We start from the raw sequence: 16,994 nt of genomic DNA on the forward strand, positions 1-16,994 counted from the left end.
ATGCTAGAAAAATGAAAATTCCCACATTTCAGAGTTGAAGGCAACATAACAACTGTTACGTATCCATTATTCATAGAAACATAAAGTCATAGAATATTCTGAGTTGGAAGGGACCCACAAGAATCATCAAGTCCATCTCCTGGCCCTGCACAGGACGTCCCAAGAATCACACCATATGCCTGAGAACATTGTCCAAACACTTGAACTCTGGCAGGCTTGGTGTGGTGGGGAAGCTGTTTCAGTGCCCTGTCACACTCTGGGTGAAAAATCTTTTCCTAATGTGCAACCTAAACCTCCCCTGACACAGCTTTGTGGTGTTCCCATGGGGCCTATTATTGGTTACCAGCAAGAAGATAAAAGCTCCTGCCCTCCTCTTCACCTTATAAGGAAGCTGTAGACCACTATGAAGTCTCCCCCCACTCTCCCCTACTCTAGGCTGAACAAACAAGTCACTTGAGCTCCTCTCCCTAAGTCTTGCTCTTGAGGCCATTCACAATCTTGGTCCCATTCCTCTGGACATATTGTAATAGTTTGATGTCCTTCTTATATTGTCACCCAAAACTGCCCACAGCACTTGAGGTGAGGCATGACAGTGCAGAGCAGAGTGGGACAATCCCACTAGGTCAGCTGGTGATGCTGTGCCTGACACCCTCCCAGGATGTGTTTGACCTCCTGGCCACCAGGACTCACTGGTAGAGTCACTAATATGAGTCACACTGCAGACTTACATTCAGCTTGCCACTAACATTTTCTGTGGCGCTGCTCTCCAGCAGAACCTGACAGACCTGCAGTTATCAGGGTCATCCTTCTTGCCCTCCTTGAAGCCTAGGACATTAGCCAGCTTCCAGCTGAGTGGGATGTCTCCAGATTCATGCTTGTGCTCCCCAGGGGGCTCCTGGCTCTGTCTCATGTTGAGTCAGCCTCTTGTGCAAGCTGCCGGTTCCATGTGAGCCTCTCTTGGGTTTCCCCTGGTTCTAGAAACTCGCCCTATTCTCCATGATCCCCTGCTCTGCTGTGAGATGAGCTTGTACCAGAGCTGTTTGCCTCAGTGAGTAATGGTTGAATGCCAATGATAAATTTGGCCTCACATATGCCACCCACTACTTAGGATCTAACCAAGGTCTAAGATTCTGGTATGAAGAGATCATATTGCCTGCAGGACAGACTTTTGCCTTGGACAGACCTATGGCTGTTTCCTTACTGTTTGTCCAGCCACAGCATCTAAACTACTCTTCAATGGTAGTTTACATCCTACTGGGTGTTGCAAATTGCGTGGTAGTAGTACACACACACACACACACACACACATACAAAACAAAAAAAAAACAAAACAAAAAAAAAAGTCGAGTACATTCCATGCAGCCCTCCCCTTCACATATGCATTTTCCTTCTGTCCAGATGTTCCAATGTATGTGTTTAGACTGTCCAGTTCCAGGCACAAGCTTCCTACTATACCTTCCTTCTGCTTTATGGGAATATCTGCTTCTTCTTTCTTCCCCATATCTCTCTGCTAGGGTCTTTCCATTCCACATCCCATCTCTCCCTGACCTTAACATATAAAAGAGTGAAAAGAGATTGGGAGCAGATCTTCAGGTTTGGCCTCCCTGATTACTTTAGTGGATCATGAGCTGATGACATCTGTTGGAGAAGGAAGAAGCTATGGCTTGCCAAAGAAATGTGGTCTTTGGAGGGCCATGACTGAATGCAGCTGTGATGTAGGAGGTGTGAAGAAGATGGGGAGGAACTGGTGTGGCATGGCTGCTGAGCTTGCGATTGGGTTCACATCATGTAAGACTCAGCACGTACTCAGCACTGGGTTGGCCAAAGGCAGGCACAAACTGTTCCCTGAGGTCCTTCCACAGGGGAGCCCTTGTTCCTAGGGGGTCTAAGCTGTCAGGATGCTCAGTGTCCTAGTTCTTGTTGGCCTGTCCTCCCTGGCTGACTGTTTTCCCAGCTGCTATCCTCTCCAGTGGAGGAGGTGACTTTGTGTGAGTCATCCTCTTCGGGAAAGAAACCTCTGGGTTCTTCCCCCCATGGTGTGAGCAGCTGAGGGAAAGGTATCCTTAGCTATTTTATTTTCAAGGTCTCAGCTGGGGGCAGGAAGATTGGAAAATACAGACTTAAATTTGTAGCTTAGGGTGTAATTTATGAACAGGAGTCAAACAGACACGTGCAGGAAATATTCTTACAGACTTTAAACTTTAAACAGTTCTCAAGTTAAAAACAACATCAACTTCTTATTTTTTTTCTTGCACAGGATGGTCTGGTGGGACATGGGAGGTCTGAGTTCTATTTGTGTCTTCTGTCACCAGCTTCCTATGACCTTGGACTAGCTGCCTAACCTCTCTATGCGCCTCCATTTCCTTCTCTGTAAAAGGGGGATGATCACATTTACCTGCCCCATGCAGACATTCTTGTGACTTATTTCATAGTATGAAAATATAGAAAGGGCTACAGTGGGTCAAACTGAAGACATGACTCATGCAACAGCCTTTCTTCTGGCTACACAGGGAAAAAGTGGAAACATAGGCCTTGAGTTTTGCTGTCATGGGCTCTCTGCTGATCTTTCACGAAATAAAACATGTATGGGAAACGTGGTATGTGCATGGGTGGGGGAAGAAATATATTTCCAGCGCTGCCCTGGATGTTACAGACTCAGTGAAGGCCAGCAGGGGAGCTGGCAGGGCAGACTCCCTAAGCATCCTTAGCCAGTGCTGCCCCTTCCTGGCTTCCCTGCTCTGAGCGTTCTCAGTGCTGCTGGCTGGGGACCCGTGGTGGTCTGGGTCAGGCCCCGCACAGAGCGGTCTGCCCCGCGGCTCCCTCTCCCCAAGGAAGGTGTGAAGAAGAGTCTCGGGCTCCTGGGGCACGGGCAGCGCTTTGGGCACTCCGAGCATCGCGCCGGGCAGACGGGAAACAGCTGTAAATGGCCCCCGCCCGATCTGGCACCCGGCTCGGCAGCCGGTGGCGGGACGTGGCGCTGTCGAAGTTTTCCTGCGGAGCAGGAGAGGGTCTCCGCAACATCGGGACCCCACCGCTCAGCATTTCATCCAGGAATCGCAAATCCGCTTCATCCCCTGCCTAGAGGAGCCCGGCGACATGCGAGCGACGAGTCCCGCTGCCCGCCCCGGCAGCGCTGCGGCCGCGGCGGCTGGAAGCAGTCCAGAGCCGGGCTCCGGCAGGACGGCACGGCCGGGCTCCCTGGGGGCCGGGGCTGTCCGGGACTGGGAGACTCGCGGGGCAGCGACACCGACGGGCGGGCGGGCGGGCGGGCGAGCGGGCGGGGTACGCGTCCCGGGGAGGGCGTGCTCCCGGCGGAGGATGTGGGCGGGGGGGCGGAGGGGTGCGCGGCGAGGGGTGGAGAAGTTATAAATCAGCGAGGCTGGGGCTGGCGGGTATCTGATGCCCGCGGGAGGTGAAGCTGGCAGGGCGGCCCGCAGCGGATACTCCGTTTCCGCAGGTCGGGCCGGGGCGGGCGGGTAGGACTCGGGGGCTGCTGGATGCGGATTCCGCGCCTCGCTTTGCCGTTATCTCCTCCACCGCGGGAAGCGCCCGGCACCGAGGAGAGCCCGTCGGAGCCCAGCCGGCGCCTCTACCCCTGCCTCGCTGCTGTCGGCAGGGAAAAAGCCCTGCGTTCCCGCAGGCTGGACCATGCCCCGCCAGCTGCTCTCAGGGACCGTGCTGCTTGGAGCCGCCCTCCTGCTCGCAGGTAAGGGACCGCTGGTACGCGCTGCCCCAGTCAGACCCCGAGCTCTCCGCGACGGGCCCCTAGTGATGTGCTTCGTCGGCTGCGCCTCCCGCGCCCCTGACCGGTCCCGCCACACCCCGCTTGTCGGCTGGAGCCGGCAGGCACCTGCCTCTCCTTCGCCCTACTCCTCTGAGCAGGGCCGGGGAAGTGATCCCTGTTTCCAGGGAGCGGAGAAACGCCGCATCCCCGAGCTGTCGTTATGCTCCGGATCCCCATCGGCGTGCCCGGGGAGCAGCTCCCCGGACGGCCCGGCGGTGCGTGGTGCCTCTCCTCCTCCAGCAAGGCAGTGGTGGCGTGGAGGCCAGCCTGACAGCCTCTCCCGGGCACAGGGCACCGCCGTACATCATCGGGAGTTGTCCGAACCGGTGCATCACGGAACGAGAGCATGTCTTGGCTGCAGGGCACGCTTCTTTCCTCCGCACTTTGTTTTCAAGTGTCCCAGCTCTGCCCGTGAAGCGGCAAAGTTGTACCTTTTCTTCGCAAAAATCGAGGTCCTGCTGCCTCCCGCCCGAGCAGTTCGGCGGAACACCCGTGGCGCTCCCTGCGGGGCTGCCTGCCGGGTCTTACACGAGAGTGGGATGGAGCTGCTCTCCGGTGCCTGCATCCCGCATTGATGGGGATGGATCATTGCAGATTTGATGTTCTTAAATGAATTTTATTGTGCTTTGAGCCAAGAGCCAGTCCCCGTGGGCCGGAGCGCCGCGGTGGTCAGTGCGTCCCAGCGTTGTGTGGCTGGTCACCTGAGAGCAGGGGTGTGTCGTGGCCGGGCAAAGGCCGGTCCCGTGTGGGCTCGTCGCTCGGCAGGGCCGGTGACCTGCGGGGATGCCCCGCGGAGAGGGGCGGATCGGCGCTCCCGCAGCCTGTCCGCGCACGGGCTCCGCATGTCCCGCCCCGGGGCAGCGCGCACGGCCGCGGGTCGCTCCCGCGGGGACGGCGCTCGGCAGAAAGGGGCCGGCGGCCGGCAGGGAGCGAGAACAAACCCCGGCTGGGGAAGCGAAAAGCCGAGCTCCCCGCGGGACAGCCGTCGAGGCCAGCGTTCCTGCGGTCAGCGGCGCGCCCACCCGGCCACGCTGCCCCTCGCGAGTGGCCGGGGGCTTGGTGTGCTCCGCGCCGCTGAGCCCACGGGAGCCGTCCCGCTGCCTGAGGCTGCCCGGGAGGAGTGCTGGCGGGGCCGCTCCTACGAGACGTTTTCCTGCTCGGGAAGCGCTGATTCATCAACTTTGATACAGATATATAGGTATTCTACTTTTTTCCCTTTTTCTTTTCCCCAGGAAAGTGGTAATTTCCCCACATTATTTGTCTCTGCCTAGGAGGTTCTTATGCCCAAGATGAAATAGGCACAGGCATTCGACACCCACCCTGGATACAGGAAATGTGGATTCAGATTCTTGCCAGGCTTCCTTCACAGCTTGAGTCTGAACTTCGGCGTCCTGCTCCTGCATGGGCTCCTGCAGTGACCAGCTCCGCTAGGGGACTGGCTTCCTCCTTCCTGTCGGAAAGGTTTTCCATTGTGCAGATCATGGCAAGCCCACTGCCCAGGGAGAGGGTGGACTCTCTGAGCCAGGGGCGGTGAGAAAGACCCTGGTTCACCTTCCTGTTCATGTGCACCCTAGACCAATCCCAGTGGGAAAATCCCAGTGGCTTGCTTAGGGGACAACCAGGGGCTCTGGGTACTGGGGACAAACATCCCAATGGCTGGCTCAGGTGCTGTAGGTTTCTTCTCTAGTTTGGCTGGGTGCCCTTACAACCATTTTTCTGGAAGTTCATATCTTCCCTGTGTACAAGAGATTGTGCTCAAATCAGAATTTAGATGTTTTCAGACTCATTGGCTTTCTTGGGTTTTTTGTTTGTTTTCTAGAAAAGCATTCTTGCTCAGCTTTGTTTGGACATCTCAAATAGGTTGATCATGCTTCTTCTGGACCACTGGCAGAACTCTCCATAGTTGCATTTGCATGGAAAGTTTGAAAGTTATTCTTAAAGTGGTGGGATGTTTTGTACCATACATCTCTTTGTGCTTTTCCTCCCATTTCATCCTCCTTCATTGCTTATTTACCTACATTTCTTACTCAGGCTGCCCAGCACTTTCCATTACCAGTGCTCTTGATGAAATTCAATTAATCACTGGTCCCCTCTTGTAATTCAATCTCTGCAGGTGCCTGCTGAGCTTCCATTTACTGACAGGTTCTAGGGGAGAGTTTCAGAAACATTCAGTGGTTCAGAAAGAACCTAAAGAGACCTCCACAAGGAGGAGACAGAAGGAGGTCTTTCAGCCCATATAAGTCTACTTAATAATTTAAAATTACCCAAAGCACCATGCAGCCTACAGGCTTTGAGAGTACCCATTTGAAAAATGAGATGAAGAAAATTAAATTCATTTGTCATGTGAGTGTTAGGCACTTCAGGTCTCTTGTGCACACACATATTTTGTTAACTTGGGAAAAAACAATACTTTTTTCCTGGGTTTTGCATAGAATTCACATATGTTTTCTTTATATCTTATAATTATTTATTCCACAAATTGTATTGCATATGCTTGCTAATGATTATACACATAACAGTCAACATGAATATGTGGTTTCTACATTCAGTTCAATCTCCCAGTCCTCAACTTTATTACCATAATTATAATTATTACTATAGTATTGTTATCATTTTAATCACTAGCATTTGGGATTGTGAAGGACTATGTTTGAACCCTGGAAATATCAGACTCTGCAGCCTGGATCAGGGCATATGCACCATGTTTCCAGAAACATAAACTGGTGGCTTAGCTTTATTTCCAGCTTTCCACACAGAAGTGGAGTCTCACAATTTGCAGTTAGAAGGTGGTATACTCTACTACAGTCTTATCTGTGAACAGCACTATATGATCTCAGTTATTTCAGTTGCAACTAGAACATCAGAATCCCCAATGGACTTTTCAACTTCACGGCCAGATGGAAAAAGTGAAGGAAGAAATTCCAGGTCAAATCTAATCAGTGCTGAGGTTAATTTCTTGCAATGACTAACCTGACTTCTCTGAAAGTGCTGTTCAGATGGAAGTTCATATATTAAGGTTTCAATTTGATTTGAGTACTTGCTGAAGCAATGACACAGATGGAATGGTCTGATTTGGGACAAGGGCTGGAGATATTAACAAAGTTGAGAAAAACTGGCTTTCCCACTTCTTCATAGAAACAGGGCTCCCTAAAAAAATCTGAACTGTATTCACATAAAGGAGAAGAGTTAGGATCTGTAATATAACAGAGATTAAAAAAAAATGTATGGTGTATATGGGGTTAAAGCATCAAACTTTCTAATGTAGTTAAAGAAAATCACTTACACAGCTAACTGATGTTTTACCAGACAGATGTTTTGCCCATGTGCTCCACACAAAGGTAGATTTCATTATCTTACAGATGCTTTAAATCTGGTGCAACTCCTTTGGGCTGGGTAGCATCTTCTGGATTACACTTTGTGTTGGATGAAATCAGGACTTGGGATGTGCTGTAGTAAAGATCTTCATATCCAGAAGCACCCAATATATTTAGAACCCTAAAACTTTGCCTTTGAGGAGATTTGAGAGGCTTTTTGGTGGTGTTTGGGTTTAGTTTTTACATCCAAACAATAACAAACAAGCTGTCTATTTTTTGTCAGATGTTTCAAAGACTGAAACCAGTAGCCTTCCCACACCTACATTGTGTGGGTGTATAGGACAAAAGGAAATTGTCCAGATTTGCAGGACAGTTGATAAGTCCTTACACTTTAATGTGGTTTGGAAACTCCCAGCACACTGTTTATCAGCTTGCTAGTTTTCATGTCCGACTGAGATTGGGAAAGGAAGAATCTCGGCAAAAACAGATGAGGGTTAAGGTTCGGTGTTTCAGAAATCTGTGTCCAGAGGGGCTGTGGTGGGACTTCAGCAGCAAAACTGTTCCTTTGAATCCTCCAGAGTCAGGGTTTGAGACTTCCTGCTGTAGGCCCAGAGGGAATGGAAAGCAAGACTGCTGCAAGAGTAGGTTTTGCATGAAATGCCCAATCACAGTCACCTCTACTCTTGGAGACAAGTCTCTCCTGTTGGTGTGAGACCTTCAAGGAGCAAACTGCTCCCTCCAATGACATGCTTCATCTTTAGATCTCATCCCTGTCCCCAGTAGTCTCTTTTTTTCCCCCTCTATCAATATTTGTGAGAATGTAGAGAAAATTTCTCTACATTTTTGTGCATGAATTCTACCCACAGACAGAACCAGGCTCTTCTCTCTTAGCCCTTGTGATGCATCCTCACTGCATATATTCCTGCAACTGGGAAGCAACCTTTCCCAAGCATCCTCAGCTGGAAATGGTCTGATTTCTTGATGCATCAAGGGGAATTGCTTATCCTAAAATTGATCCCGTGATTGTCAGGGAGGCGCCCACACAGTTTTCTCTTACTGAGATGCAGAATTTCAGTTTCATTCTCCTATGGTTGGAGATCAGTACTGCATAAATCCTGATGCTTAAAAGAAAGAACTGTGCTGCAAGCAGGAGTTGGAAAGTGAAAATGCAGTCATTAGTGCTCTCTAAAGAGCCAGGCATGGCATAATATCATGCCTTTGTGACCAGCAGAATGAGCTCATGATGGAACTAAGCAAAATGCTAACAGATTGAGAAACCAACAATGAGGGCAAAGATATTTGAAACTATAGATTTCAGAGGTACTTTTGTCTGAAACTTAAGTCTTGAGCCATTGAGATGCATGGAGAAATTTGGACAGGGAATGTGGACTGTTTCTTCTGCATTAAGACATGTTTGCATTTGGGGTGTTTTTTGTGTGGCACAGTGAATGGAGATGTACCAGACTAAAGATGAAGAGGAGGATGATTTATCTTGTGGTGCATCAGTGTATTCAAGACCATTACAGATGTTTGCACAATAGTTAATAGATTCATTAATCATCTTTCTCAGACTTTGGTTTGTCTTGTGTTAATGCTGAAGCAAAAGATTCATGTTCATGGTGAGCTGGTTTTACACTCTCTGTTGTTTTTCCCTCAAATCACAGTTGATTTTTCATTACAGAAATCCATGTCCACAATGTTAAGTCACCCCTGTAACATATCTAGAGCATAATTCAGTGAGATGTTGTTGACACCGATTTCTCCTGGCATGACTTTTCTGGGTGGTGGGGCTGCTTTTCCAGCAGTCACTGGTATGTGGCACTAAGCATTTGAGCAATACAACTTATTTTTAAGTTGTATTCCTTCTTTTGGAGTTATGGCCTTGAGACAAGGTTGTCTTTGCTGTTGGAGCAGCTGAAGGATGGGCAAGGGGTTAGAGGGTAGTTGCTTCTAGGATTTCAGTGGGTTGAAGATGCTGTGGCTATGTGGTGCCATTATTCCCACTCCATGGCTGGAAGTGGGTGAAGCAGGCTGGGCACAGTGGTCCTTGAGAGCCAGGGAGCTTTGAGCAGATGTCTCTGGTCCTCAGATGTTCTCTCAGGAAGCCTATGCTCTGGGAACAGACCCCCTGCTTAGTGCGTGGGGCGCAAAAAGGGATGAGTGTGAGGGTATTTCATGAGAGGAATTTCACAATTTCACATAGCTCACTTAAGCGTCCTTCCTGTGGGATTCTTCCTTGACACAGAGTGAAGGAATTCACCCCTTTTGTTCCCATTGTCATTCCTCTATGGAAAAACCTCTCATCAGGATCACCATAGACTAATGTTAATAGAAGCATGAGAGTTGCCATCCTGGATCAGACAAGAGCTTTTTTAGCTTCATGTCATGTCTTTAGTGGTGTCCCGCATCTCATCTTCAGGAAAGGTTCATGAAGCCTTGCAGGAAGCAGTTATCTGATAAAATTCTTAAGAGGGGATTTTTTTTTCTTTGGTAGTATGATCTAAAATTAAATAGTATTTCATAAGAAACCATGGGATTGAGTGTCAAGGAAAGTAAAATTTAGTTGTTGTCTATGTTTATGCAAGTGGATATTACATAGTGGAAATAAATCACATTAAACTATATAAGACAGAACTTTTTTGTTCTGTTGTGCTGCAAGTGTTTGGGGCACCTTTCTTTGTCTCACGCAGTGCTGCAATTGACAATCATCCTAATCTATTTTGTAAGCATGAATAATTGTCATTTCCCAGTTTAATTGAGCCATAAGCAATCTTGCCAGAAGATTTCTGCATGTGCATCTACCTCCTTAGACTGGGTGCTTTAGATGTCATTTAACAGCAAAGTGGATTTTGCTCCTAAGCCACTGCAAGGGACTCCTCTGTGCAGACCATTCCAGTTCTTCTCACCTCTCTATTTTAAATTGTTGTGCTGCATTATTTACTTGCTCTTGTTTTAAACCCAGGGGCTTTACTTATCGCTCTGCTTTATAGGTTTAAGTGGGGTGGATGGAAAGTTGGTTCCTGACTTTTCTTTTTGTCCTGGAGCATTACAGGACAGTTCAGCTGTAACAATGGAAATAATAACCAGCAGCCTTCAGCAAAGTGTAACTCCTTCAACTTTGCTTTACATTTTCTTTTAATAGTTCCTAATTTGTTTCTGTGCTTACAGCTTAGTGATTACTACAGCCTCAGATGAATTTGACAAGCCTGTGTTGCTGGCTGAGCATGTAGATTACTGGCAGGTAGGCAGTTTGCCTGTCTTTATGAAAGTCTTCCAATTCAGTCTTATTATATTGTTTTCACTTGTCCTGCCAGGTAGTCTGTTACAAATTTTAAGTGTCACACTGGTGAAGAAATTTAGTTTGGCCAAGAAAATCTACACCTTTACTCTAAATGCCTAGGAATTCTAAATTGTGTTTGTGTCAATGTTAGCGTAATTGCTTTCTCTTTATAACATGGGAAAAACTTTTCTGAAGAGTATTGAACTGCTCATTATGTGCTAGGATCTGTCACGGTGGAATTAAAGCAGAGGCACCATGGTTGCTGACACATGTCAGTAGGTAGATCTAATGACTCACAGGCATAGTCTGGATGGGGCTCTCTACGCTGTGTGAGCAGCACAGGCTGGATCGTGAGTGGAGGCACGAAACAGCACTCCTGGGTGAGTGCTGCTGGCTGATGACATGGCATCCCTTTGGCTGGGCAGATGATGGAGTCACAACCACTTCTCATCTGAATGGCCTGAGCAGGATCTCCATGCAGGGGCCAGGACGCCATGCACACCAAGGTGGGGAGGGGTATGAGAGCCATGTGGATTTGTGCCAAATGTGGTAGTGAAAGCATTGCTATAGGCTAGCTCTGGTGTTACCAGCCTCAGCTGACCTGTTTTGTTTTTAAGCTGGGCATTTACTCCGTTGGAGTGAAGACCAGACTAAGGTGGACACAACTGTGGTATTTCTCTTCTTGTCTCAATGCACATCGCATGTATGTGTGTCTTTTGCCTTCTGGGTGTGGTTTACCAAAGTGGTCCCACAAGAATTCATAATGGAGGTGTCAGACTGTGCATTTGGATATCCATTTTCAATTCCATGTCCTCAGTGGGAAAGAAAAGGTTTGCACTTATGGCTGGTTTTACTTCTTCTCTGTAAATATGTCCTCCTTATATATTGATGAAATGAGCACTTTCGTTAGGCTAGATATTGGCCAAGATGCTCATTTCAGATCCTGTATTTCTAGAGATAGTTAAATTTGATGGATACAACAGGAAACCAAAATTATTTTTCTCTCAGATCTTTGTTCATTAAATATTGAAATTTATATTTCATTGGTATTATATAAAGTTCCTATGCTCGTGCATGGAAGTTACCTGGTGAGTTTAGGGCAAACAAGGCACAAACTTATGATGAGCTGGTGAAGCAAGGGCCTTCAAGTGGGTCTTATGGGGCACAAAACATGGAACTGCATAGCCTTGGTTGCCCAGGTATGATGGAAATGTCAATAATTTCAATTGGTAGTAACTGGAATGAGATTTATGACAAATAAATGGCTGAGGTTTCAGTTTGTTTAATTGCTACATCTAAATTTTTAAATGAACAACCCTTCCCCACTCTTTGTTAGAAAGAATTCACCACAAATGTCTATAAAACCAACCTGACCTAACTAGGGCAAATGTTGACAAAACATTTGGCGGTTATTGGGGAAATATATATTTGTTTACATTTGCAGCTATTTGCTATATTGGCATGACAGTGTCTACTGCTCACAAGTGTTAATGAAGAACAGAACTATTGCATTATTTTTAGCAACTGGATGTTTTGCTTTGGCTCTATAACATTTAGTCTTACATCAGTTTGTATAGTCAGCTAGGAACAGCAAATGCATAGAGAATAAATAAATTATAACTTGCTCTGAGATCTAGAACTAAAAAGGAAGGGACACACTTGTTCAAATACCTTTCTATGCCTATGAAGGCCTGTTTTGGACAGTTGCACATTCATTTTCCCTACTGACTGATTTTAATTCCACAGCACAGAGTCATGGACAAGGATTTTAGTCTGCCCGGAGATCATTTAGTCTACTGTTACCAACCTTATGCTATTCAGACTCTACTGTGGTGTGTATTATAAAGCATCCCAGCTTTGCAGTCCACTAACCTATTTTATTTTTTTGGCTGACTCTTATGTCCTAATTGTACTTTAAATTCTTACATTATAATTGAGATTGATGAAACATTAGCCTTTGATCCAGAAATCACTTGGCATGTGTTGCAAAACATCACATTAGATTAATGGAATGTCTCCTTTGGACCTGAAAGGGATGAACCAATGAACTGGTAATTTTAGTGTCTCTCTGTATATGTAGTAAGTAAATAACATCCAATAATTTTCTTGGTCTTGAATGCAAAAGAAGGAAGGTTTTAGTCACCACAGGGATATGTGCAAGTGATGGCTCTGTTAAGGAGTGATACAGCTTGAGCTGTTGCTTCTAGAGTGGGTTTCTATCTGCTAGCTGTGTACCAGCACACATGGTGCCTCTCTTTGCACAGGAACCAAGAGGAAACAAATACAAAACTACCTCTGAGTCCAGGGACCTGTATCTATTAACACTTGTAAATTCCCATGGCACTTAATTGGAATGCAGATTTCTGCTTCAGTAGAAATAGTGGTTACATTTTGCTGCTTCAGATCATGAGTTTGCTCATCTGGACCATTGTCAATGTCAGCCTGGGACAAAGTCACACCTCCTTGCTCTCTCACAGTTAGGCTGCCCTAGTTTCTCTTCTGCAGGCTTCAGGTGTGAAGTTTGGATTTACTTCAGAGAAATGCTGTGAAATTAGATGACTGTGAGATTTCCTTTAGAATGGGGACTTACATAGCATCTGAAAGACCTGGAGATACCACTTTGATTCTCAGGGTGGCTCATGGTTTGGCACTGTAGGTCTTTTCTGGAGCCTGTTTCTAAGTACAGGCAATGGAGAGGGTGCTTTTAACCCTAGGAGCAGGAACCAGGCTGTGCTGACTTCTTTGCCTGTACCTGAGCATCAGAAACCCAGGTGACAGATGAGGTGGGAGCTATTGATGCTATGGGGATAGAAGAATGTCTCCTTCCAGCAGCAGTTCTTCCTAGCCACCAGCACTCAAAGAAGCAGAAAGCTTCATTATCCAGGGTGGTCCCTTCTCCCTCTAGTCCTGTAGCAGGACCAGGCCAGACAGTTACACATCGAACAGGAAAACAAAATTTTCTTTTCCATTCACCATACAAGTTTTGAGACAACTCTTCCTAAACGTTCTTCTGTCTTTATAAATATAAGTATTAATGCTAAAGAGACTCAGTGTTGATTAAGCTAGAAGGACCTCTTGGTCTAGACTTCTTCATATGGTCAGATGTAAATTGAAACATTAAGTGGCTCTTAAGAGTTGACCATGAGTTTTTCTTCTTTATATATACCTTTTTCTTTTTTATAGAGTAAATTGGTGGAATGATGTAATTGCAATTATTGTGGGTAGGTACAACTGTTTGACCAAAAAAATAGTTGTATTTACTTACAGAATGGATTGATGAACCTTGTAAAGAAATTGTAATATAATAGCTTGTCAGGAATAGCTCTGGAAAAAAGAAAACTACTGATATCCCAGGTTTCCTTACAAAATGGAGTAAAGCCATATACTCCATTTGAGGTTAGCTAGAGGCCATGCTCTGGTTAAGGTGCTGCTGCAAGGCAGAGTCAGCTCATTTTCACTGGAAATGCACTGAAGGTCAACCCAGTGGGTACTGTTGCACTCCTTTACATTTTGTCTGGATTCTGCAATTTCTTATTAGTTGTACACATGTGGGCATTCCCATTCCCTTCAGCGGAATGACTCATAGGGAAGTGCTCAGAAGCAAGAGTAAAGTCCTGGGATGCACCTGAACTGAATGACGGATGTTTTAAGCAGCACAGAGAGGTGGAGACCCTGTTAAGAAATAACCTGCCCTCTCCTTCTAGAGCAGGAGTGTCCTCTGCAAAGTACATTTTTGCTGAACGTTTGAATCAGCAGGAAATTATATTTGATGGTAAAACCCTCAAAGACTCAGTTATGTTTCACAAGGGGTAAAATATGTGCAAATCCAACAGTGACTGAAACAATTACTTCATGATGGATAATTTTATTGCCCACAGATGGCACTTTAAACCCAGAAGGTCAGATTCTTTGTACATACTGAAGTTGCAAATATAAACTGATCATTCTCCTCAACCTCTCATTGTACAGGTGAAAAAAATATTAGTCAATATGTTGAGGATAACAGGAAGACTGGAAGACAGTCACAGCCCCAAATTATGGAAAAGATGTTAGGAAGTCATCAAACCTGTTAACTCCAAGGAAATTTATAATAACTTCTAATATTGTAATTTTAAAATTTTAATCTTAAAGCTAGCTTTTGGATTTCCTTTCTTTAGTCAAAGGTAGCAGAAATTCTCTGTGTATGAAAAGAAATTTAAAAGTAGAAACTGGGAAAATTGGTATGGGAATAATAACCCAGATGATAGTCCCAATTTTGAGTTCAGCCAATCTATCATTTTTAAGAGAATCCAAGATTTAGCAGAAATCAGTGGAAGGTTCATCATGTGTGCATGGTGTCTCATTTGTCTATGAAAGTGGACACATATCATATTGGAAAAATACATGCATGTTCATTTATTTTATCTTTTTATCATGACTTGTGATCAGAGGGGTTTTTGGTTATCAGATAATTCATACTTTTCTTTACTTAATTTGGAAGAGGATCAGCTTTTTCTGCAGGGCAGAAGTTAATGGAAGAAAGCTTTTTTTTTTTTTTCCCTTGAAAATCACAGACTACTCTCTGCTTTCATAAAAAAAATATTTGTCCTCCCCTTACTTTACATAGAATGGCTAACTTTTGCAATCTAAATTAACATTTGCTCATTGATTAAGCAACCCCATCGACTGACTTTCACATGCATCTAATAAGCCTTCCATAACAAATAAAATGCGTCCGAAAAAATCACCCCTTTCCCCATGTGAGGAGATTCCTCAGTTATCAGGATTAATTAGTTCTCTTGTTGTCACATGAAAAGAAGCTGCACCCTTCAATGTAGGTCAGTGTGAGGGTAGGCTGCTGATGGTCGCTTAGTGACAGGCACAATGATAAGTGATTGTGTCCTGTTGAGCCATGACCCTTCAGAAAAGACAGTGTCAAGTAAAATGCCCACAGAAGGTACATAGAAGGCATAATCTGCTTCTAAATATTGACAGTAGGAATTTCCCTGCTATTCTCCTTCCTTTTTCTTTCCTGGTAAACACGTCAAACTCTATTGCATTTGTACTCTGCATCAGTTTTGAAGCATTTAAAAACGTAAGGAAGCTAATGACCCATGAATAGATAGGATGTCAAATAAAGCTATTTTTCTTCGAGGCATAGCATCTTGCTGGTAAAAGCATTGTGTCCCATACTTGTAAAAGCAAAAATATTGGCTTGAAATAGGACTTCAGCTTTTTGTTAGTGAAAAACTAAATTAATTAATATATAACCAGTCTTGTATCTCTTGCCAAATACACTGACATTAAGTCTTGAATGTGAATACGATTAACTACTGGAGTTAAGTGTCTAAAATCTACTTGAAATCAATGAAGAAATGCTGGCTTGTGTCAATGGGAGCAGAGTTATATGAACACTAAGCACTCCTTAAGATCCCACACACAATATTTATTAATACTGTGCTGTCTTTTGGATATATGTAAAATGTGTAAAAGGGCAAAAGCTTGAATATGTGTCCAGTATATGTGGGTTTCTTTTTTGCCTACAAGATGGGGTGAAAAGGTAGATGGTTTTCTTATATTTTTTTCTTTGATTTTAGTAACTCTGAGGCAGATCTGACATACAGGCTTCCAGGCTCACTTGTTTCATATGCTTCGTTTAAGCTAGATCTTAAGGTTTTCACATCTTCGTTTATATCACTGTAAAGTTATGAAGAGAAAAACCTTGTAACATTTATGATGGTTTCTTGCTTGTCACCTTTGGCAGACCTTGAAAACAGCAGCAGCCCACATTCCCAGGGCTGGTCTCAGCATGGGTCAGGCGTGGGCATGGTGCTGCAGGACTGGCTTTGCTCCTGGGCACGGTGCAGTGCCAGTGCCGAGCAAAGACAAGCCCTCAGAACTGCAGGCATGACCAGGCACTGAAGACTCACTCTCCTGTCTTGCTGTCAACACCTGTCACTCACATGGATTTTTCCACTTTCCCACCAGTTTTATATAGGAAGCAACCTACATGTTGCTCTCTAGCAACTAGGTTGAGTGTTGCAGCTCTAGCAGCAGGGCTTTGATCCCAATGGTTTCCTCTGGCAGACCATCACTGATGTTTTTTTCATGCATATTGAACTGCTTGTAAACACTGTTGCATGCTTTCAGCTTTTCCAGGGCCTCAAATAAGGAGCAGTTCACAGAAGCTTGAGGTCAACTTTTCCCCGAAATAAAAACCAAGATTCATAAAGCTGGATATAAACTCTGCCTTCTTGGGAGAGTATCTGACCCTTCAATTCTGGGATGACAAGAGGAATGCAAATGAAATTAGGAAATGTGGGAGTTTCACAAAACCATCAGATTGTTTAGCTGGAGGATGTTGACAAACCCTCTCAATCAGAGTGCCCGGATTGCTCTCCAAGAAGCTGCCTAGGCTGTTGTAACATCTTATCTCAATTTCTCAGTGATTAGCCTCAGAGGCATTGTTTCAGAATGGTGAATGAGAAGACTCATAGACTGTAAGCATCTATGGGAGACTATCCCATAAAAGCACAGAGCACTCTTTGGGGGAACCAGCCCTTGAGAGCTGAGATTCCTAAAGGGCAGGCGTGAGAAATGTATGTTTGCAATGCATATCACATAACAATTACTTCTT

The 16,994-nt window shown here is 45.4% G+C and overlaps 1 protein-coding gene across 1 annotated transcript in view; it reads left to right on the forward strand.

Moving 5' to 3' along the window:
• The first annotated feature begins 3,352 nt into the window (after positions 1-3,352).
• Positions 3,353-16,994, forward strand: part of FLT1 (fms related receptor tyrosine kinase 1) — a 106,623-nt gene continuing 92,981 nt past the window's right edge. The window contains exon 1 of the mRNA XM_068181193.1: positions 3,353-3,706. Coding sequence (XP_068037294.1) covers positions 3,649-3,706 — 58 coding nt within the window. The 5' untranslated portion in view covers positions 3,353-3,648. The remainder of the gene's footprint in view (positions 3,707-16,994) is intronic.

Source organism: Anomalospiza imberbis, chromosome 2, assembly GCF_031753505.1.
Source record: "Anomalospiza imberbis isolate Cuckoo-Finch-1a 21T00152 chromosome 2, ASM3175350v1, whole genome shotgun sequence".
Classification (NCBI taxonomy): domain Eukaryota; kingdom Metazoa; phylum Chordata; class Aves; order Passeriformes; family Viduidae; genus Anomalospiza; species Anomalospiza imberbis.